This window comes from Mus caroli, unplaced genomic scaffold (genome assembly GCF_978045245.1).
Source record: "Mus caroli unplaced genomic scaffold, Mus_caroli_1 scaffold_8, whole genome shotgun sequence".
In the NCBI taxonomy this organism is placed as follows: Eukaryota; Metazoa; Chordata; class Mammalia; order Rodentia; family Muridae; genus Mus; species Mus caroli.
In genome coordinates this window covers 116,808,968-116,831,050 of record NW_028227263.1, presented here as the reverse complement: position 1 = coordinate 116,831,050, position 22,083 = coordinate 116,808,968, and the positions used below count along the sequence as shown (strand labels likewise).

The 22,083-nt window shown below is 50.8% G+C and overlaps 3 protein-coding genes across 3 annotated transcripts in view; 1 reads left to right on the top strand and 2 right to left on the bottom strand.

Moving 5' to 3' along the window:
• Positions 1-4,358: 4,358 nt before the first annotated feature.
• Med29 (mediator complex subunit 29) lies at positions 4,359-10,884 on the bottom strand. Its single transcript, XM_021167147.3, has 4 exons — positions 10,672-10,884; positions 9,122-9,180; positions 8,856-8,940; positions 4,359-4,650 (listed from the first exon to the last, which is right to left on the bottom strand). The coding sequence occupies exons 1-4, from the start codon at positions 10,882-10,884 to the stop codon at positions 4,408-4,410; spliced, it is 600 nt and encodes a 199-aa protein (XP_021022806.1). The 3' UTR covers positions 4,359-4,407.
• A 66-nt stretch (positions 10,885-10,950) lies between these two features.
• On the top strand, positions 10,951-17,137 carry Paf1 (PAF1 component of Paf1/RNA polymerase II complex). The gene is made up of 14 exons (XM_021167146.3): positions 10,951-11,480; positions 11,864-11,893; positions 13,058-13,150; positions 13,435-13,556; positions 13,645-13,711; positions 13,786-13,887; positions 13,966-14,071; positions 14,148-14,216; positions 14,298-14,401; positions 14,614-14,730; positions 14,822-14,950; positions 16,152-16,257; positions 16,363-16,453; positions 16,528-17,137. Exons 1-14 carry the CDS (start codon positions 11,434-11,436, stop codon positions 16,950-16,952), a joined length of 1,608 nt encoding a protein of 535 aa, XP_021022805.1. The 5' UTR covers positions 10,951-11,433; the 3' UTR covers positions 16,953-17,137.
• A 129-nt stretch (positions 17,138-17,266) lies between these two features.
• The window catches only part of Samd4b (sterile alpha motif domain containing 4B), a 37,885-nt gene continuing 33,068 nt past the window's right edge, over positions 17,267-22,083 (bottom strand). The window contains exons 10-13 of the mRNA XM_021167145.2: positions 21,711-21,909; positions 21,464-21,587; positions 19,521-19,604; positions 17,267-19,314 (exon numbers count right to left, since the gene is read on the bottom strand). Of these exons, the coding sequence (XP_021022804.1) occupies positions 19,286-19,314; positions 19,521-19,604; positions 21,464-21,587; positions 21,711-21,909 (436 nt within the window). The 3' untranslated portion in view covers positions 17,267-19,285. The remainder of the gene's footprint in view (positions 19,315-19,520; positions 19,605-21,463; positions 21,588-21,710; positions 21,910-22,083) is intronic.

Below are 22,083 nucleotides of genomic sequence, written 5' to 3'. Positions count from 1 at the left end.
CAGGGGCCGTGTACACGCAGCACGTGTGTGTGTGTGTGTGGTGTGTGTGTGCCAGTCCTGATTGCCTGTGAGTGTGGTCCAGGCAGGGAGGTTGTTGCAGGGGAGGACAACCAGTATGCCACCTGTACCCACGGGATGTGCTCACGGGATCGGGAGCTGTGCTCGCTCGGCATGTGTTATGGGAAGTTCCTAGTTAGGTATTTGTGGGCGCAGGTGCGGGGACGCGCCTGTGGACCAGTGCTTAAGGTCCCCATAGAACAAACACGGTCCTGTAAATAAATTTGAAGCCACCTCTATGTGTGTCACTGACTACTCCTCATATGCTGCAAGTGGCCTCTGGAGAACTGTCAACTGTAACTACTGCAGCTGTCTTTGAAGGGACTTCATGGGAACTGTCATTTCCACCCCACCCCCACCCATCTGTGTGTAACTGAGCCACCGTGGGATCTATGCTAAGTGTGTCATTCCTAGCAGGTGCCTGGGTGGCAGGATTGTACACATAGCTTTCTGTGGCTCACTCAGCACTGTTACTCTGTGTACAAGTACTATTTGTGGGTCTGTGCCCTTTATGTGGCTATCTTGAAGGTTGCCTGTTCCTGACAGTGTGGTAGAATTGAGTCTGGACATAGTTCCTCTGTGGACCCGTCATAAGGCAGTGAAACCAGTGAACTTTAGTGCTTGACGTAGGTGCAGGCGCGTGATGGGGAGGGCTGCTGGCTTACTGATTGTGCGGCGCTTCTGTGTCTGCTTCTGTGGGCAGAACAGACTTGCACACACTGGCATCTGGATGCTGAGTGCCTGAGCCAATCTTATCTGTCCCCAGCGAATGAGGCGGCTCTGCCGCAGAGCTGAGTCAGCCTGTGATGGGCAAAGTCTTGATGGGGTGAGAGATAGTGGGTTAAATGGTGGCTACAGGGTTGGGTAGTCACGTGGTTAGGTGGTTGCTTTAGTGTTTGTGGCACTTGGTCATGGAGCAGGGTCCATTTGTGTGGGAGGATGGCCAATGTGCTAATCTCTGCTGGGGGGTGGGGCATGTGCCCACAGTCAGCCTTTGTCTTTGGGGGAAGCAGCCTATAGAATGTGAAGCAAGTTGGCCTCGAACTTGCGGCAAGCCTCCCTTCTTCTGCCTCTCAAGTGCTGAGATTACAGGCATAAGCCACTTTGGCTGGCTGTGGTTTTTCATCTCACACACATTGTCCCTAGTGTGGGGTTTTCGTACAGGCCTCCTCAGCCTTCCTCTGTGCCTGTAAGGCAGGGAGAAGGCTAGCCTTAGCAAGGACCTTCATGATCCACTCGGGCTTTCTCACCCTGCGCTCCCTGAATCTAGCCCGACTCTTCACTCTTCCTGCCAGAGGCTGGCTCGTGCTCTGCAGTTCCTTCGCTTTTGCTGTGTCCAGAAGACCTAATCCCTTTTCCTTCAAGTCTGCTGTCACTGGCTTGGCAAGGGTTTCTTTGACACATCAGCTTATTTTTGTTCAGGCTGGTCTCAAACCATCCTCTTGCCTCAGGCTCTCAAACGCTAGTATTATGAATGTAGGCCATCAAACTCCTTTTAAAAAATGTGTGTGGAGGTAAGAGGACAACTTGTGTGAGTCAGTTGTCTCCTTCCAACATGCAAGCCTGAGGACTGAACTAAGGTCGCTTGGCTTGGTAGCAAGTGTGGTTACCCACTGCGCCACCTCAACGGCCCAGACACCTCTCTCCTTTCTCCTCTTATGAGACAGGATCTCACGATGTAGCCCTGCCTGACTTTGGAACTTGTATTGGTCCTCCAGCATGTTGGAATTACAGGATTAGGTACCATGTTGTATCTTGTTCATCTCTGGAATCTTCAGCTCAAAAACTGCCATGTTTTTTGAATGAATATAAATTGGTGCTTATCTTCTATGGTGTGGGCTTGTGAAAAACACACCTGTCACCCCATGGTCTGTTGTCATCCAGAGTGTGGTTTTAAGCAGTAAGGTCTTGAATCCTGGGTGCCACGCCTACCTGCATGTAGTGTGTCGACATCACCCCAGGGGCCAGCTGTACTTGTCTCCTTGAGCCACAAACTGCTATACCTCACCCAATGTATAGTGAGCCCCTGGCTGGAAACTGACGTGTTCTGCCTTGGACAGGATCAGTGTTTTCAGTTCTAGGCCAGAATACTAACATTAACAAAGAATGGTGAAGGAGATGTGCGCCCGGTGCACAGATGACAAGACCTGTGAGTCTGATGCAGCACTTTGGGACCCAGCTCATTGCTAACCATATGGGAATCTAGGGATTGCTGAATGAAGGCTTGGCTTTTCTCTTTGGCTGAGATGAGGTCTTATATGTCACCCAGAATGGCTTTGAACTTGCAGTTTTCTTGCCTCCACCTCAAGACATCAAGGCATTTTCTAAGTGTAGTTAAAGTCCATGGTGGTACAGCCCTGTAGTCCTAGGACTTCGCAGCCAGAAGCAAGATTTCCAAGTTCAAGCCTAGTTTGAGCTACACAATGAGATCCTAACTCAAGAAGGAAGATGAATATGGTGATGCACTGTAGTGACAATTTTGGTTTCTTTTAAAACACAGAACTATAAGAACATTTCCATTTTAATCCTAGGGGTGGGACATGGGCTGCTTTGGACTGTTTGGGGCAGCTGACTATGATTTGCCTCGTGCTCTAGCAGAGGCATGGCTTAGCCATCTACAGATAGTTTCTGCAACTGTATGATGTTTGGAATTCTGGAACTTTTCAGATGGCATATAAGTGGTAGAGCCCAGACAGGCTTGGTGGGTAGTTGTTGATTGTTTAGGGAGGTTGGCTGCGGTTTGTTAGTAGCCATGGTCAAAGACAAAACAACTATGTCAAAGACGAAACAAAAGGAAAGAAATCAGATTCAGAGGTTTTCTTAATTCCTCTCTGCCTTGTTTATCCAGTATTAGGAGGTAAAACTGGGTTGGGGAGGGTAAAGGGTAGGGAAAGAACCACAGTGCACTGAAGACCAGCTACAGTGCACATCTGCAAGCAACATATGTATGCCTAAGCAGGCCTGGTGTGTGGGAAGGGCCAAGCAACAGGATGGCAAGAGAACCTCCGTGCCTCCAAACAGGAGAAACTGTGGCCTAAAAGGCTTTCTCTATCTCCACACAGGCACCCCCTTCCATACACCCTGTACGTGTACGTGTAAGCAAGCACACCCCACACACTCACACGGTATAATCACAACACTTGACAAGTAATAGCAGGTAGGTTCTGTTACATGGCAGCCTGGACTATACTGGCTAGCCCCGGCTATGGAGTGAGAGCCTATCTCTACAACTACAAATGAAAAGTAATGAGGCCCATGATCAAACTGCTGGAACTCACCTTCCCTGCAGAAAGACCATGCAGTGGCACTGAAGCTAGGCAGGGAGGAATGCCTGAACAGTGTATACACCCTCATTTTGATCATTTTCCACTTTTCCTAGTGTGATGATCTGGGTTCCTATACATCATGGAGGTCTCCACAGTCTCTGGGACCTTTGTAGACACAGGAACCTGGTGACATGGGAACCAGGGCCCAAAAGGTATGGGGTGGGGCAGTTCCCTAACCAGTCTGTCACCCTAGCCTTTCCCACTGGCAGCCAGGCCTGGTTTGTAGTTCCATCTAGCACTGTCCAGGCCCACAGGCTGGGGCCTCCCCTCCCTCCCCAAAGCCCCCTCCCCAGGGCCTGTTTCCCGGAGGAGCTGGGTTCTTCCCCAGAATCCATGATTCACTCAAGCTGGGGCCTTTTCACTTCTGCTTTGGAGCTAAAAATATAGAGACCAAGGAGTCTTGTTGAGCAGGCCTCCCCACACATTGCACAATATCCCCCCTTGGCCCCTCCCCAGAACAGCTAGAGAGCTCTGCTGACGCAGGGTCCAATGTGGACCCAAACTTCTCCTAGGTTGTATGTGCTGAGGTCAGGGCTTACGTCCATGCACTTCTTTTGTGAGCCAGAAAGTCCCTTCCTGTAGCCCTAGTAACCCAGGCATTTTGGTTCCTCTTATATAATACGACCCCAGTTAGGTGTTGGGGGCAACAAAAGGGGACTGATTGAGATAGAATGGCAGGACTGGAAAAAGGTGGGTTAAAAGGAAATCCATACACTGGGGCAGACTGAGGAAGGTCTAAAGGGCTCAGTTAGTGCTAACACCCAGGGCCAGGTGGAGAGACAGAGTCCCCAGAACAGAGGTAATCAGCGGCCCAGTGGGGAGATCCACTCCAGGTTGGGGAGCAGCGTGGGTGGAGGCAACAGTGGTGGTGGTGGGGTTTGAGGTCTGTGCTGTCTGCAAGACTCTGCTGCCCCCTGCTGGTTTCAGCTGCATTAACTGTGGCTCGACAAATAAATCAGCAACAGGAACCACCTGTTTTGCCTTAGGCCATACTTCATTCTCTGCCCCTCCCCGAACCAAGACCTCAGAGGCTGCCCCCAGGGCCAGTAGAGGGTGCAGTAGTCTTTCCAGTGACCTTGTTGGCACAGTCCAGCAGGGCAGTATGAATGTCTTTGGCACAGGTGATCTGGGCTTTGATGACAGCCAGGTACTGTGGGTAGGGCAGACTGTCTGGCTGCACTGCATCTGGCTTTGTGGCTGTGGGTACCAGTGTTGGAGAGTGTTTGGCGCTGTCACAGCTCTGTGAAAGGCACTCGTGGGCCAGGCGCTGTGGAAAAGAGAACAACAGCATCACTTTCATGAATGCAGCCTCCCCTCCCCCAAACCTGCAGCTAAACTGATGGGCATCCAAAGTCAGACTGGATCACCCAGCATATGTGCCTACTTCTCTCTGGGATTACGTCATTAAATGTTTTTGCTGCCAGGCAGTGATGGTGCACACCTTTAATCCCAGCACTTTGGATTTCTGCAGGCAGATTTCTGAGTTTGAGGTCAGCCTGGTCTACAGAGTGAGTTCCAGAATAGCCAGGGCTACACAGAGAAATCCTGTTTCAACCCCCCCCCCCCCAAAAAGTTTTTGCTATTCAGTCAGAGAATTGCTACATAGACAAAGCTGTCCTCAGACTATTTATTTATTATTATATATAAGTACACTGTAGCTGGCTTCAGATGCACCAGAAGGTGGCATCAGATCTCATTACAGATGGTTGTGAGCCACCATGTGGTTGCTGGGATTTGAACTCAGGACCTTTGGAAGAGCAGTCAGTGCTCTTAACCACTGAGCCATCTCGCCAGCCCCACCCATCCTCAGACTTTTTACTCTACTGCTTCGTCCTCCTGGGATCATCAGTGCACACATCTGAGCTTGTCAGTGGTCTGTCTGTAGGTAAAGATGCTTGCTATCAAGCTTGAAGACCTGGGTTCTATTTCCCCAGGACTCATGTAGTAGAAGGGAAATAATCAATTACTCCGAGATGTCTGCTGTCTCTGTGTGTGCACAATGGCAGGGCCTGACGACAATAAGATGCAATAACTTAAAAAAACAAAACAAAACTACCCAGGGCTGGAGAGATGGCTCAGCAGTTAAGGGCACTGATTGCTCTTCTAGATGTCCTGAGTTCAATTTCCAGCAACCACATGGTGGCTCATAATCACCTGTAACGGGATCTGATGCCCTCTTCTGGTGGGTCTGAAGACAGCTATAGTGTACTCATACATAAAATAAATAAAACCTTTGCCTGGCAGTGGTGGTGTATGCCTTAAAACAGAACTACCAAGTGCAGCGACACGCCCAGTTCCGTAAGTGGGTTGGATGGTCACCTCTCCTGCCTGGTGAGAGCAGGTGACAGACAGATGTGTGCCACAGGGGATAAGTGCTAACTGTCCTAACTACACCCAGGCTTGGGGTCTACTTAATGGCACTGCACTTGGCAGCTGCCTTCTGTCCTGGTTCCTTCCAAGGCTGCCATTCTCTTCACTGCTCAGGTCCCTCCCAGCCGCCCACCACCTCCCCCGAAGGCTTCTTCTGAGTCCTTGCCTCAGAGGTGACTCCCTTGGTAGGAGTAATCGTCCTAATCCAGCCAAAGTAACTCAATCTTGCAACAAAACTCCATTTAGCTGTACTGTGTGCCAGCCTGTAGTAAACCCTGTCCTTCCCATGGCTGGACAGTGCTTGCTGAGGCTAGCAGAAACCTTGATAAGAGCCAGGCGTAGGAGTGCAGGATGGGGGTACGTGACAGTACTCCCAACTGAGGTGGAACAGGAAGTCCAGTCATCCTTTGCTACATAGCAAGTTGGGGCTCATTTTAAAAATAAACAGTAAAATTGAAGGTTGGTGGCAAGGGTTGAGACTTCTCAGTGGTGTGGCTGGCCGTCCAGTCCTGTCCTCTCCCAAGCCCCAGCCTGTGCACAGTGTGTTACATGAGCTCACATCACCATGCTGGACTCTGAACCTTGTTTTAGTGGCTATGCCCTTATTTGGAAGGTGAACAGAAGTTTCTTCTATAGCTCCGGCAAAATCATTTACTACCTTCCCTTCCTAATTCCAACCATAGCCCTGGGAACTTTCCCCAATAGTCCATCAGTCTTTTGGCCTGGCAAAGCCTCCAAGCTTCTGTCTGTCCCTAATTCTTCCTCACAGCTCAACCAGGACTGCCTCCTTGGGCTCCCACCTCCAGTCTCAGGCATTTTTTTTTTTAAAGACTTATTTATTTATTATATATACGTACACTGTAGCTGTCTTCAGACACTCCAGAAGAGGGAGTCAGATCTCGTTACGGATGGTTGTGAGCCACCATGTGGTTGCTGGGATTTGAACTCCGGACCTTCGGAAGAGCAGTCGGGTGCTCTTACCCACTGAGCCATCTCACCAGCCCCTCAGGCATTTTTAACATGCCCCTCATTTCCTCAAGAAGAAATGTCCTCACTTCAAATCCTCCATCACTCTCTGACACAGGGGTTATATGCAGTCTAGTAAGACCCAGCCTACCATAGCTCAGCAGGCTCTATGGACAGGCCTGGAAGTGACTGAGTGTGGTACTGGGGATTGAATTTAGAACTTTACTTGTGTTAGATAAACTCTGCCACTCAACTAAGTCCCGGTTCTATTGGCCCCAGTGCTCCTAGCCTAGGCAGTCTGGAACTTATGGCAGTCCTCCAGCTGATGCCTCTCAAGTTAAGACTGCAGACTGGGCCAGGCGGTGGTGGCGCAGGCCTTTAATCCTGCACTTGGGAGGCAGAGGCAGGTGGATTTCTGAGTTTGGCCAGCCTGGTCTACAGAGTGAGTTCCAGGACAGCCAGGGCTACACAGAGAAACCTTGTCTCAAAGAAAAAAAGATTTCAGACTGGAACCAACATACCTTTTTCCCTTTTAAAGCAAGATCTCACCCAGCCACTCAAGACAGGTCTTGAACTTTGACCTTCCTACTTCAGCCTCATAAGCAGTGGGATGATAGGACTATACCACAGGCTTGCTAGCCTAAGGGAATTTTTGTGTGTGTATGGTTGAGGGTGTATGGCCAAAGGTCAACCTCATATGTTGTTTCTCAAGGCTTGCTGCGCCCGCCCCCACCCCCCGCTTGGTTTTCTTTAAGGTAGATCTCTCACCAGGACCTGGAGCTAGCCAATTAGGCAGAGCTGGCTAGCTACTGAGCCTCACACATCCAGTTAGCTCTACCTCCCCAGCTCTGGGGCTGTAGGTATTTACTGCCATGCCCATTCCCCCCCACCCCCCAACACAGGGTTTCTCTGTATAGCCCTGGCTGTCCTGGAACTCAGTCCGTAGACCAGGCTGGCCTCTAATTTAGAAATCCGCCTTAGCCGGGCGTAGTAACGCACGCCTTTAATCCCAGCACTTGGTAGGCAGAGGCGGGCGGATCTCTGAGTTCGAGGCCAGCCTGGTCTACAGAGTGAGTACCAGGATAGCCAGGGCTACACAGAGGAACCCTGTCTCGAAAAACCAAACCAACCAACCAAACAAACAAACAAAAAACCAAAATCGGCCTGCCTCCTAAGTGCTGGGATTAAAGGTGTGCACCACCAGCGCCCGGCCATGCCTACCTTTTTTTTTTTTTTTTTTTTTTAAAAGATTTATTTATTTATTATATGTAAGTACACTGTATCTGTCTTCAGACACTCCAGAAGAGGGCGCCAGATCTCGTTACGGATGGTTGTGAGCCACCATGTGGTTGCTGGGATTTGAACTCTGGACCTTCGGAAGAGCAGTCGGGTGCTCTTACCCACTGAGCCATCTCACCAGCCCCATGCCTACCTTTTTAATGTGGGTGTTAGGAATAAAACCTTTCCAAGCACACTACAGCCTAGGTGTTACTGCCCACATGTTTCACAGTCCTGGCCTAGGCTTTATCATATCTGCTTCTTGGTCTGCTCATTCAGGTCTCCTCGGTTTTGCCCTACCCCCAAGAGCTGGAGCCACAGCCTTAAGCTCATACCAGTCCCTAGTAAGGAAGCACAGGCCCCCAGACCCTCCTCTCAGGCCCTGTCCTTGTTGTCCTTCTGGCCAGATTGTCAGGTGGAATTCCATGTTCCACCAGCAACCTTCTGTGAGTCACTCTCTCCCTAGTCCACATGCCCCTGGGCTTCCTCACCCCACAGAGCTTGACCACTCTGATCCAGGCTGTGTCATCACAGCCTTGACCACTCTGAGCTGTCCACCTTTGGTCTTGTATTTGTCATTCCACTGAACTAGCAGCTCTGTGAGGGTGACAATCAGGATAGATTTCACCCCCAGCCTCAACTGAAGTGCATGTCTAGCACAGAGGAAGTGACCACTGAGCGAGTGGCTGGCTGATGCTGGGCATGGGGGTGCATGCCTATGATCTTAGTACAACGGGGCCTGCTTGGTCTATAGACCTAGTGCTGGGAGAACCTGGGCTACTAAGTGATACTATCTCAAACTGTTCTTGTGGTGAACTCAGCAGAGCTTAGTCACGATGGCTCTAGGGAGCTCCTCACCAAGCAGAGTTCCAGCTGATCACAGAGTGCGTAAAACTCCTCCAAACACTTGTCAAAGCGCTGCAGGGGTGCGTCGCTGCTCTTCCTGCGGCCAGAGAGAAACCGTGTGAGGGACATGACTTCTAAGTTGAAACATCGGTATTAATCAAGTGACCACCATGAAGCCAGGCCCAGGGGAATCCAGGCAGGGCTTAAAAAGGAGGGGGTGGGGCAGCAGGGGAGGGGCTTCTATGGCCGAGGCAGAGAAGACAGTGAGGTTCACTTACTGTCCATTGTCAATGTTGGTGTTCTGAATCAGGTTTTGGGCTGCAACCTTCATCAAAGTCTAGTTTTAAAAGGACAGAGAGAGAGAGAGAGAGAGAGACGTAAGATACAGGAGATGAACGTGCACAAACGGGATCAACTCTGTGTTGAGAGTCACAGGCCTTTTCGGCTTACACCTCCATCCTGATGATAGAGACTAAATAAAGCTCACTACCACCCCCATAGCAGTCTCTCCCCCTGCCCCCATCCCTCCCTCCTCCGTTCCTTTTTGTTTGTTTGTTTGTTTGTTTGTTTGTTTGAGGCAGGGTTTTTCTGTGTAGCCCTGACTGTCCTGGAACTCACCTCAAACTCAGAAATCTGCCTGCCTCTGCCTTCCAGGTGCTGGGATTAAAGAGGTGCACCACGGTGCCCGGCCTTTCTAAAGGACTTTATTCTTATAATAAGAGTACACTGTAGCTGTCTTCAGACACACCAGAAGAGGGCATCAGATCTCATTACAGATGGTTATGAGCCACCATGTGGTTGCTGAGATTTGAACTCAGGACCACTGAGAAAAGTAGTTAGTGCTCTTAACTGCTGAGGCAACTCTCTAGCCCCCAATCTCCCTGTAATTTTTCAGTAAGCTGCTCTCGTTTAGAATTATCACTAATAGCTTCCTGGACATACCCTTTATCTAGTCATCATGGACAGAAACGACACTTAAGCCGTACTTTTGCACGGAACTTAAACAGAACGATTTCTCTTTTTTTTTTTTTTTTGGTTTTTCGAGACAAGGTTTCTCTGTGTAGCCCTGGCTGTCCTGGAGCTCACTCTGTAGACCAGGCTGGCCTCGAACTCAGAAATCCGCCTGTCTCTGCCTCCCGAGTGCTGGGATTAAAGGCATGCGCCACCACACCCGGCTACGATTTCTCTTTTTACTTTTCTCCTCCCGCCTCCCCCACTTCCATCTAGGTTTTTGAGACAGGGTTTCTCTGTGTAGCCAAGGCTGTCTTGGAACTCAAAAGATTTACCTTCCTTTGCCTCCAGAGGGCTGGAATTAAAGGCGTGCACTACCACACTTGGTTAAAATTGTCATTCATGCCGGGCGTGGTGGCGCACGCCTTTGATCTCAGCACTTGGGAGGCAGAGGCAGGCGGATTTCTGAGTTCGAGGCCAGCCTGGTCTACAGAGTGAGTCCCAGGACAGCCAGGGCTACACAGAGAAACCCTGTCTCGAAAAACAAAAAACAAACAAACAAAAATTGTCATTCATCCTCATCTCCTTTCTCTCCACAGGGTTTCACTATGTAGACCCTGGTCGGCCTGGAACTCTATAGACCAGACTGGCCTCGAGCTCAGATCCGTCCCCCTCTGCTGTCCCAGCACGGGGATTGAGAACGCGCCACCACTACAGCTGACCGGAGCTTCACTTTGGTTAGACACAAACACAACACAGCTAGTCTGTCTTCTCTTCCCGACTTACGATCTCTCTTTCAACAATCAGCCCCTCGGCGCTCGTCCCCGGAGCCCGCCCGCCCTCCAGCCCCTCTTGCTCCCCGCGTACGGCCCATCACCTGGAGACTCTCCTTCAGTTGCGGGATGAGCATCTTGTAGCGCTGCACAGGATCGAAGTCCTGCTGCTGCTGCTGCAGGAGCCCGCTCTGGGCAGAACCCACCAACTGGGTCGGTTGCGGCTGTTGCTGGGGACCCGGACCACCGGCAGAACCCGGGCCTGACACACCGGACGCAGAGGAAACCGCTGCAGCCTGTGGCTGGGGCGCAGCCATTTTCCTCCGCTAGAACGCCGGAAATGCGTCATAAATGCGTCTGCTCCGGTAGCTCCTCAGCTTCTTCAGTTGGCTGACCTCCTTTCCTAGTTAGCCCTGCCTTGCCGACGGATTAGCCAATGGGAGGAGAGGATATGCATTTTTCTCCGCCCTCCCAAATCCGAGGCCATGAGTGGAATATCTTTTCGCCAATCATAAGAGGAGTTCCCCTACGGCTCCGCCCCTTCACCCACAGCTCGCCAATCGCTGTGAAGGATTGACCAAACTCTATTTCCCTGAAGGCCTTGCGGCCAGGAGCGACCTGTCTAGTCTTCTGCGTCTTGGTAGCAGTCGGAGCGGGAGCTGCAAGTCCGTGTCCGACGGTGTCCGTGCTCTTACTTCAGTCACACCCGAGCCCTTCTTGTCGGCCCACTTCATCCCCTTTCCCCGCGGAGCCCGGCGTCTACGGGAGCCTGTCCTTGGATCCGGCGTCTCTCAAAGTCGGTACGCCCCTCAGCGTCCGCCTGCGGCCAGCGAGGACGCCTACCGCGCCGCCGTCGCCTGGTCGCGATGGCGCCCACCATCCAGACCCAGGCCCAGCGGGAAGATGGCCACAGGTAGGTCTCCTGTCACCTGCCGCTTCATTTTGTTTTGTGAGCTACAAGCTGGGGACTAGGCCGAGGTGGGCTGCTTGCGACATCACTGATTCCCTCAGGTCGGACCCCGAGGTCGCGCAGCGCTCACTCCCGATGAAGGGGCGGTTCCCCTGGGCCTCTGAGGTCGCTTCCTGGTCCCCTGCTATTCAATTTCGGAATTGCACCTTGCGGGAGGGACCCAGGCCTCAGTCTCCTTCAGTGAAGCTTCTGGATTGCTCTTCTTAGGGGTTGAGCATCTGGCTTAAAGCATCACCATCACTCCTTCAGAAATTCGAGGGCCGGCCTTTCCACTCACATGGCAAACTCTTGATATCACTCTCTCTCTCTCTTCTCCCCGAAACCAGGCCCAATTCCCACCGGACCTTGCCAGAGAGGTAAGCTCCCAGCTCCGTTTTCCAGGAGGGGTGGAACACGGACAGGGGAGGCGGTTAGGGGGCCTTTGAAGAATCTCATAAAGTGGCCCAGACTGGTCTTTGTGCCTCAGTCTCCTGGGGGCCGGGATTGCAGCCTTATGTGCCCAGCAGCACAGGCCTAGGGTTGTGTGTGTGTGTGTTTTTAAATGGTACACACCTTAGCTCTGAGTGGCAGTCTAAAGACATTTCCTTAGGCTGGACAGCAGGTGCTTTCACCTGCTGAGCTATCTTGTCAGCTTGAGGCAGGGTTGGTTTGTTTGTTTTTAAGAGACTTATCTATTATATGTAAGTACACTGTAGCTGTCTTCAGACGCCCCAGAAGAGGGCATCAGATCTCATTACAGATGGTTGCGAGCCACCATGTGGTTGCTGGGAATTGAAATTAGGACCTTAACCGCTGAGCCATCTCTCCAGCCCATTTGTTTTTTAAAGATTTATTATATGTGAGTACACTGTAGCTGTCTTCAGACACTCCAGAAGAGGGCGTCAGATCTTGTTATGGATGGTTGTGAGCCACGATGTGGTTGCTAGGATTTGAACTCAGGACCTTTGGAAGCCGCAGTCAGTGCTCTTAACCACTGAGCCATCTCACCAGCTCTTTGAGGCTGTTTTTTAAAATTGTTACTACTACTCTTTCTTTTTTCAAGACCAAGTTTCTCTGTGTAGCTCTGGCTGTCCTGGAACTTACTCGCTCACTCAGACTGGCTTCAAACTCAGAGATCCACTGCCTCTGCCTCCCCAAGGCTGGTATTAAAGTGTGGGTACTATTAATCCTTTTGAGATAAGAGTTTCACTTGGTATCACTGACTGGTCTGGAACTATGTAAACCATCACTAGCTTAAACTCAAGTGACTTGCCTGTCTCCCAAGTGCAGGGATTAAAGGCCGGTGCCACCAACTTAAGCCATTTATATTTTTAATTAGATGTGTAAGTATGTGCATGTTTGTTTAGCTGCCTACAGAGGTCACAGGTGTCAGGTTCCCCTTGTTACAGGTGGTTGTCAGCAGCCTGATGTGGGTGCTAGGAACCAAACTTGGGTCCTCTGCAGAATAAATACTCCCTCTTAACTGCTGAAGTTATTTCTGTAGGTCTGTAAGACCTAGTTCTGGGCCTCTGTTTTCTTAGGTCTGGAGTAGTCTGCCGAGTCAAGTACTGCAATAGCCTTCCTGACATCCCATTTGACCCCAAGTTCATCACCTACCCCTTCGACCAGAACAGGTAGGACTGAATTCAAGAATGGAAAAACTACTAAAGAATAGTTGATTGACGGCAAGGCCTGCTTATTTCATTGCCTCAGCCTTCCTCGGCCTGGCACACAGGAGGTGCTCAGTAACTACTAATAGAGAAAAGCAGCACGCAATACCCTCCTTACTCAGAAGTTGCCAGTGCTGGACGCTTGCATTCGGAGTTCCTCTCCATAGAGGCTTAGCTTCTAGGAAGGGAGCATGTTGGGGCGTGAGGGTGGATCATAAAACTCTTAACAGTCATGTTTTCCCTCCCAGGTTTGTTCAGTACAAAGCAACCTCCTTGGAGAAACAGCACAAACATGACCTCCTGACTGAGCCCGATCTGGGGGTCACCATTGATCTCATCAACCCTGACACCTACCGCATTGATCCCAATGGTGTGTGGGGAGACAGGGAGGGTGTGCTCCGGGCCAGCAGAGGCCCGGCCTGGGTGTCCTTCATGGTCCTCCCGCCCCTCACCCCTAGCTCTTCTGGACCCGGCCGATGAGAAGCTTCTGGAAGAGGAGATTCAGGCCCCCACCAGCTCTAAGAGGTGAGCGGGGCCCCACAGTACCGGGTGGACTGTGTCAAGCATGGGACCCTGAGGTGCCTGGGTTTCCTCTTCAGATCCCAGCAGCATGCAAAGGTGGTACCGTGGATGCGGAAGACAGAGTATATCTCCACTGAGTTCAACAGATACGGCATCTCCAATGAGAAGCCTGAGGTCAAGTAAGTAACAAACAGGTGGGAAGGGGCAAGACTTCAGCAATGTCCAGAGCCCCTAAATGACATTTTCTTCACTGCTAGGATTGGGGTTTCTGTGAAACAGCAGTTCACAGAGGAAGAAATATACAAAGACAGGGACAGCCAGATCACAGCCATTGAAAAGACTTTTGAAGATGCCCAGAAATCGGTAATTGGGGGGACTAGAATAGAGGCAAGAGTGTGGCTCAGGGTCTTCCTCTTTCTCACCCTTTTTGTTCTATCAGATCTCCCAGCATTACAGCAAGCCCCGAGTGACACCAGTGGAGGTCATGCCTGTCTTCCCAGATTTTAAGGTCAGACTTAGGGAAAGAGGCGGGGGCTGCTGCTTGTGCCTGTCCAGTCCTTACTAACTTTAGTATCTTTCTATGTCCCAGATGTGGATAAACCCATGTGCTCAGGTCATTTTTGACTCAGACCCAGCCCCCAAGGACACAAGTGGGGCAGCTGCATTAGAGATGATGTCTCAGGCCATGATCAGGTCTGTGGTCTTGCTTTCTACCTTGTGTGCCTCTCCCATGTTTGGGTATTTTTGAGATGGGTTAGGATCCTGTTGTCCTGGCTGACCTCTAGGCTCCTTGCATTCCTCCTGCCTCAATCTCTGGAATGTTGAATGTATAGGCATGTGTCACCACACCTAGCTTTGTTACTTCTTTGCTTTTGACCTTTACACCCTCTTCTCCCCCAAACCAGGGGCATGATGGATGAGGAAGGGAATCAGTTTGTGGCTTATTTTCTACCTGTGGAAGAAACACTAAAGAAACGAAAGCGGGACCAAGAGGAAGAGATGGACTATGCACCAGATGATGTGTAAGTGGGTTAGGGTTAGGGTAGGTTTTAGAATTCAGAAGTATGTTTCCTTCTCATGAATCGATGGGCTGACTGTGTATCTTCTTCCCAGGTATGACTATAAAATTGCTCGGGAATACAACTGGAATGTGAAGAACAAGGCCAGTAAGGGCTATGAGGAGAACTATTTCTTCATCTTCAGAGAGGGTGACGGAGTTTACTACAATGAGCTGGAGACCAGGTACTCGGCACTGGTTCATGACTTTGGCCCTTTGTGGTCTCCCTCCCTTATTTTTTGAGACAGGGTTTCTCTGTGTAGCCCTGGCTGTCCTGGAACTCATTTTGTAGACCAGGCTGGCCTCCAACTCCCCTGCCTCTGCCTCCCAAGTGCTGGGATTAAAGGCGTGCGCCACCACGCCCCCCCCCCTCAAAAGACCATGCAAGAACTAACTAACCTGAGGTCATTTGTACCTAAGGATTTGTTGTAAGGATGTGTTTAAGAGAGCAGCAGAAGCCTGTTTATAAATGTAGGCTGGACCTGGCTGTGGTCTCAATGCCATAAACCAGAAAGAAAATTTTCACATAATGCAGGATATAAACCTAGTCATTTTTCTCACACATGATAGGCAAGTGCCCTCCTGTACGATACATTCCTAGTCTCAATAGTTTTAATAAGCTTTTTGTATGTGACATGTTTATGTTCATGCGTGTACATACTGGAGCCAGAGGTTTCAATCAGTTTTCCTTTGTTGCTTTTATTTTGTGTGCATGTATGCATATGCATACAGTCATGTGCATGACCTGGCATGCACATGGATGCTAGAGGATAACTTGGGGGAAGAGTTATTCTTTCCTGTTCCACCATGACACTTTACCAACAGAACCATCTCCTATACCCTTCAATAGGTATTAAATACTTGACACAACTTCAAAAGTGTGCCCTTGTTGTGTCACCTCAGAACCTTTCTCTGAGGGCTGAAAGCTAACTTGTCCTCGTGCCTGTGGTTCAATATGGCTCTGATCCTGTTGTCTGGCTGGAGATGTGAAAACAGGCAGTGACACCACCTTTAGTGAGTACTACAATACAGCTGCAGTCCACTGCTCTTCTATTTAAAATCCAGAAACACACGTTTGCCATTTTCTTGGTTTTATGCTTTGAATAAGGGGCCTTTGGAAAACGGTTTAGCAGTGATGAACACTGGCTGCTCTTCAGAAGACTTCAGTTTATATCCCAGTTCCCAAGAGAATCTGATGCCCTCTTGCGGCTTCTTGGGGTACTACAACACAACACACATAGAGGCAAACCACCCATTCAATTAAAATCTTGAAACAAAAAACCCTGAAAACTTAAAAGTTGGGTAAATCAAACCCAAAATACCATCTTTCACGTCCACTGTATGCATACATATGCCTAACTCCCCTTCTGCAATTGTCCACTGCAGGGTCCGTCTAAGCAAGCGCCGGGCCAAGGCTGGGGTTCAGTCAGGTACCAATGCCTTGCTTGTCGTCAAACACCGTGACATGAATGAGAAGGAATTAGAAGCCCAGGTAAACTGTACTGGCCCAGGATACCCAAAGGGAGTCTAGTGGGTAAGGACGGTGTCAGAGGTCTGATAGATTTCTTTCATCTTCTTCGCAATTTGCTGGTTTCAGGAGGCACGCAAGGCCCAGCTGGAAAACCACGAACCAGAGGAAGAGGAGGAGGAAGAGATGGAGGCTGAAGAGAAAGAAGCTGGGGGCTCAGGTAAAGGACTAGTCACATCCTGGGAGCCCTGGGAGGGTGGGCAACGGGATCTCACCAGTCCCTTACTTCCTCAGATGAGGAACAGGAGAAGGGTAGCAGCAGTGAGAAAGAAGGCAGCGAGGATGAACACTCTGGAAGTGAGAGTGACCGAGAGGAGGGTGACAGAGATGAGGCAAGTGACAAGAGTGGCAGCGGTGAAGATGAAAGCAGCGAGGATGAAGCACGTGCTGCCCGGGACAAAGAGGAGATTTTTGGTAGTGATGCTGATTCAGAAGATGATGCTGACTCTGATGAAGAGGACAGAGGACAGGCCCACAGGGGCAGTGACAATGACTCGGACAGTGGCAGTGATGGTGGTGGCCAGAGGAGCCGCAGCCAGAGCAGGAGTCGTAGCCGGAGTGCCAGCCCCTTCCCCAGTGGCAGTGAGCACTCAGCTCAGGAAGATGGCAGTGAAGCTGCAGCCTCTGATTCCAGTGAGGCTGACAGTGACAGTGATTGAGCCACAAGGCTTTCTAATGAGATCATCACAGACACCATTTTTAGGGCAGGGAAGCACTTTTCTAGTTGTCTGTTTTGTGAGCCTTTGTCACTACCCCTCAATCTTTGCTGTTAATAAACCTAACTTCTCTTGACTTCATCTCCCAAAGTCTCTGTTCCCCTTCACGTCATCTTGCCGCACCCCCCCCAATCTCCACTTGAAGCACAAGTCAAGTCCCCATGGATTCCCAGGAAATGCATCATAAGAAAAATTAAGAGTCTTTTTGGTTATTTTTTGTTTTTTTGTTTTCCAAAATAAGCCCAGACCATTAACAATTGAAACTTCAACAAATAAGTCTTTTCCAACAGCGAGAAAAATGTACAGTTACTCAAAGCTGATTCTGCCAGTGGGGCTGGGGACAGAAGTGGGTAGGGTAGGGTGAAACCATGGAGGGGTATGGGGGTGGGAGGGTCAGGGTCCTGCCTGTCAGAGCAAGGCCGCCTGCGTCCTGCACTCTGCTGTCAGGTGGGTGGGAAGCTCTCACCTCCCTCTTGGGGAGGGTATCCCTCATCACCTTCCAGTGCCAGGCAGGGTCAGTCACCCTGATGGGAAGTGAACAAGACAAGACTAGACCGGCTTGTGGGGGCGAGGGTCCCATGAGAGGGACACCCTGCTTATTCTAAACAGGTGGCCTTTCACCCCACTTCCCACTGTTAGTGGGAGGGGCCGGAGAAGCCTGGGAGTTAAGAGGGGGAATGATCAAAGGCACAGAAACCTGGAGGGCCGGGGTGGGGACTTGCATAGGTTGATGAGTGTGCAAGAGGTACATAAATACACCTGACACCCCGCCCAGCCCGGCACTGGGAGAGGTGGTGGGGACCACAGGCAGGTCCCCAGGGCCACTCTACCCCCTGGCTTCTTCTCCCTCCCTGGTCTCAAAGCAGGGGAGGTCCACAGACCAGGAGGTAGGGGCAAGGTCTGGGGGGATGGGCTGATAGTGCAGGGAAGGCTTTCTTTTTTCCTTTTTTTTTTTCTTTTTTCTTTTTTTTGGTTTTGTTTTTTCCCAACATTTTGTATCTTTAATAACATACACAATGGTTACCAGCCATATTCATAACAAAAGTTATTCATAAAATGTATCTAAAAATAACATTTTTTTTCCTTTTCCTGTGAAAAGCTTGAGAATGTCCCAATGAGGGTGTAGGTTGAGGGGTAAAGAGGAGTTTGGAATAGGGGACCCTGGCTTCCCCACAGCCTGAATCCCAAATTCCCTCCCTCCACCTGGGCCCCAGCACCAGCCCTCATCAAGAACAGGGAGTAGAGGGTTTATGTGACTCAGGCTGGGCTGCACCTCTGGGTTATGATATAGTGTTCCACTTACATGAGGTCATGACATAATGGGGGTGGGAAAGGTTGACAGAGAGGGTAGGCAAGAAAACAAAAACCCAACACCTCCCCATTCCCTGGTTCCTACCCTCAAGTCTTGCACAGACCTGGGGAACAGAGAAGGGTTATGTTGGTGGGGGGAAAGGGACATTAAGGCAACAGACTTCCTGACCTCACTGAGGGCCTGGGGCTGCCCACCTTCAACCTCTGCATCTGGGAGCCGGGGCTGGGATGGGGAAGGGCAAGGGGGTCTGCAGGAGGGGGCTCTGCCCTCTCCTCATAAAGTTCAGGCCCCCCCTGCCACTGTCCTGGCTCAGAGAGAGGCCTAGGGATTCTAAAAATGACAGGGAATGATCAGAGAAAAACCGTTAAGAACTATATAAATATGTATCTTAAATAGGCCTAAGAAATTAATTGTAGAGAACCTCTGATAAACAGGGCAAGAAAAAAAGGAGGAAGGTGGTGCCTGTCCTCGGGAATGGTAGGAATGATGAAGGGTAGGAGGTAAGGAAGAGGGGCTCTTTTCCAGTGACATACTGGTGGAGCAGGCTGTCCACACTGCTCATTTCCCCACTGTCATGTGTCTGAAGGGCAGGTTGCGCAAGGTGGCTGTCAGTTTGTCTCTGAGGAAGTCTGCTCTCTTGGGGAAGGACAGGTGTCAGCAGTCTGAAGGGGGCAGGGGTAGGATGGGGCTAGTGGGGGATTTGGGAGGGAAAAGGCAGGCAGTCTGGCCAGTCCTTGCCTCTGGCTGCCCTCTCTGTCCCCGGCCTCAGCTGAGATCCCTCAATGGGCCTGGGAGTGAGCAAGGCATGTGCCAATGTTAAACAAAAGTTAAGAGGATGAGTAGAAAAATATCAGAATGTATAGCTGCGCCAGCCCACCCTCTCGCTGCTGAGGAGAAGCCTGTTGGGGGATGGCCCCCGCCCGCCGCCCAGGGAGCCTATGGGTGCGCTGGGCTGTGGGTCCCGTCAGATGGTGGAGGTTTTGTCTGTCCCATCTGTGGTAAGAAAGGGAGGAAGGGAGGAAGGTCAGGAGCTGGCGGGAGGCCTGAGCAAAGGCACTCACATAGCATGTCATCCCAGGCAGGCCCTCCCTGGAGTCTGGCCTCCCCTTGGGACCCTCAGGATGGCTCCAAGTTGCTGTGTTCAGAGCTGGAGATGCTGGGTAGGTGGGAGCTAGGTCAGGGGAAGAGGAAATGCTCACCACCCAAGGCGTGTTCTGTCATGCTCAGACACAGAGACTCCAGGGTAGGATTGATCTCCAGGTCAGGCCCAGGTACCGGGCAGTCTGAGTGGGAGAGAAGAGAATGGTGGTGGTGAGGGGAGGGCCAACCAGAATGGAGAGAGGGAAGGGCCGGCCGACAGAGATTGCTGGCATGGGGTTGGAGCCAAGAGATAAAGAGCCCAGAAAGCATGCAAACAGAGGGGTGGAAGACATAGCTGAGAAGAGACAAACACAGGCTAGGGATGTCACAATGTAGACAGGGAGACAGCCACAGTAGGTAGGAGTTGGGTAATGCAAGAAAGGCCAGACTTTCCAGAGAGGAAGTGATGTGAAGCCAAGTGGGTGTTCTTGGCGGCCACACACAAGCTTTGACTATTTTGGACAGGGACTCCAAGTTGCCTTGGGCAGTCTGGGCAGACACTGGGCAGCTTCTTGCTGGTTGATGGCCTATTCGCTATGCCTGGTGTAAAGCTAAGCTAAAGCCCTTCCTGTGCCTACTTGGACTTGTTCCCGCAGTCAGGATGCAATCCAAGCAGGCTCAACAGGTGGCACAAAACAGGACAGCAGCTATGGTGTCTGTCCTCAAAGTACTTCTCAAAAGACCTCTTTAGCACCTGCGTGAGAGCTCAGGTACCACACTGCTAAATACTTTGCCTCATCTCAGGATATCTGAGCTTTTGAGCTGTACTCCTGGGGTCTGGCTCCTATCTTAAGCCTCATTTCATCCCAGTTCCAGGAAGACCTGTTTCTCTATAAAACAACCTTTGAACTTGAATACTCTTTATAGTTGAGTGCTAACTGGTGAGGCGAGAACACATTTGAGCACCCTTCTCATGAGTATCATGTAGGAAGGCTGCCTAATGGGTTGGTTGGAACAGTTCCCACCTTTTGCACCTATGGCACACCCATTCACCCGACACCATTTACACAATATATATCCCTATGGTGTGCTAAGCCTCACTCTAAGATGAACAGAGAGATCTCTGAGATCACAAATGGAAGCCTACAGTATTTCATCAATTCACAAACTCCACTGACTACAAAGTTTCTGACTGTAAGAATTTATGTCTCCTCCAATTTTTTTTTTTTTTTTTTTTGGTTTTTCGAGACAGGGTTTCTCTGTGTAGCCCTGGCTGTCCTGGAACTCACTTTGTAGACCAGGCTGGCCTCGAACTCAGAAATCCGCCTGCCTCTGCCTCCCAAGTGCTGGGATTAAAGGCGTGCGCCACCACACCCGGCGTCTCCTCCAAATTTAAGACCTGTCCAGAACAACTCACTGAAGCCAGCTTCCAGTCACAGATGTCACACCTAGTCCAAGCATGCAGGAATACACCAGCCAGATGCCACTCTACCTTGTCCAGTCAAGCAGGGACCCAGAGTTGGCTTATTTTTGATCTCTACATGCCACTAACCCTCCCGGCCTCTGGCCTCCAGGCTGATGTGGGCAGAGGGGAGTGAGCCCACTTTCACTAGCAGACCTCATTAAGAGGTAGAGCCATTGGTTCCAGTGGTCACCAGCCTCTGACAGAACATAACTGTCAGGTGGGCTGACAGGTTACAACGCTTCCACAAAACCTTCACTGACCCCTCAAGATTTTAAACCCTTCTGAGTTTTAAGTGAGCCTATAAAGAGACAGTGACAGAGCAATACCAACACTGAGACCATGGCATAGGGAAGGAAAGACATGCAAACAGAGGGGGAGCTAAGATAGTCAGTGAAAGGGAGAGCCCGATAGACTTAATGGACATACAAGGAAAACGCCTCCCTAAAGATGTAGGGACATGGGGGATGGTGCATAGCCCGGAGAGACCTGCTACAAATCCATAGGGGAGAGTGAATGTGATATCCAGGTGAGCAGACAAAAGTCAGCTAAGGAGGTTGGCCAGGCTGAATGACAGAGGACAGAGGCAAGGCACCTCACCTGGAGGGAACATGAGAATAGCCTGGGGTGACGAGTGAACTGGGAGCGAGTGAGTGCGCTGCACAGAGCTGCGGCTCTGGCTGGGCATGCTGTTGCTGCCTCCAGGATTGGCAAACCACAGGTTCTACATAGACAGGGGGAGAAAGTGTCAGGGTGAATAGGAGGAGAGGCCCAGGTCCAAACACATATCCCAGGTACTGCCACCTTAACCCCAGAAGCACCTGGACCTGGATAGCAGCCCGCTCACCTGTCGGCCCTGACCCCCAAGACTGGGGCTGGTAAGGGCATGTCGAGGAGAGACACCCCCAATGCCTGAAGGGCTCAGGAGGCCCATCCTGCCAGGTGGTAATGCCCGAGGAGGCATTGGGAACTGCCGCTGGGTCCGCCGGGCCACACCCATCCCCACAGAGCCAGCTATGGGGAGCGAGTTGGAGCCAAATGCCCAGCTGTCAAGAGAGCAGAGCACAGGTTATTAGCTTAGGCAGAAGGTCTATTATCTCCTGTCCTTCCCAAAATTCCAGTGGGTAGGACAAAATAGCAATCTGTTCTGAGCTAGGATCCCTTGACCACGTCTTTGCACCCTACATTTCAGTTTCTTCCTGACCCAAGGTGGAGGTGGG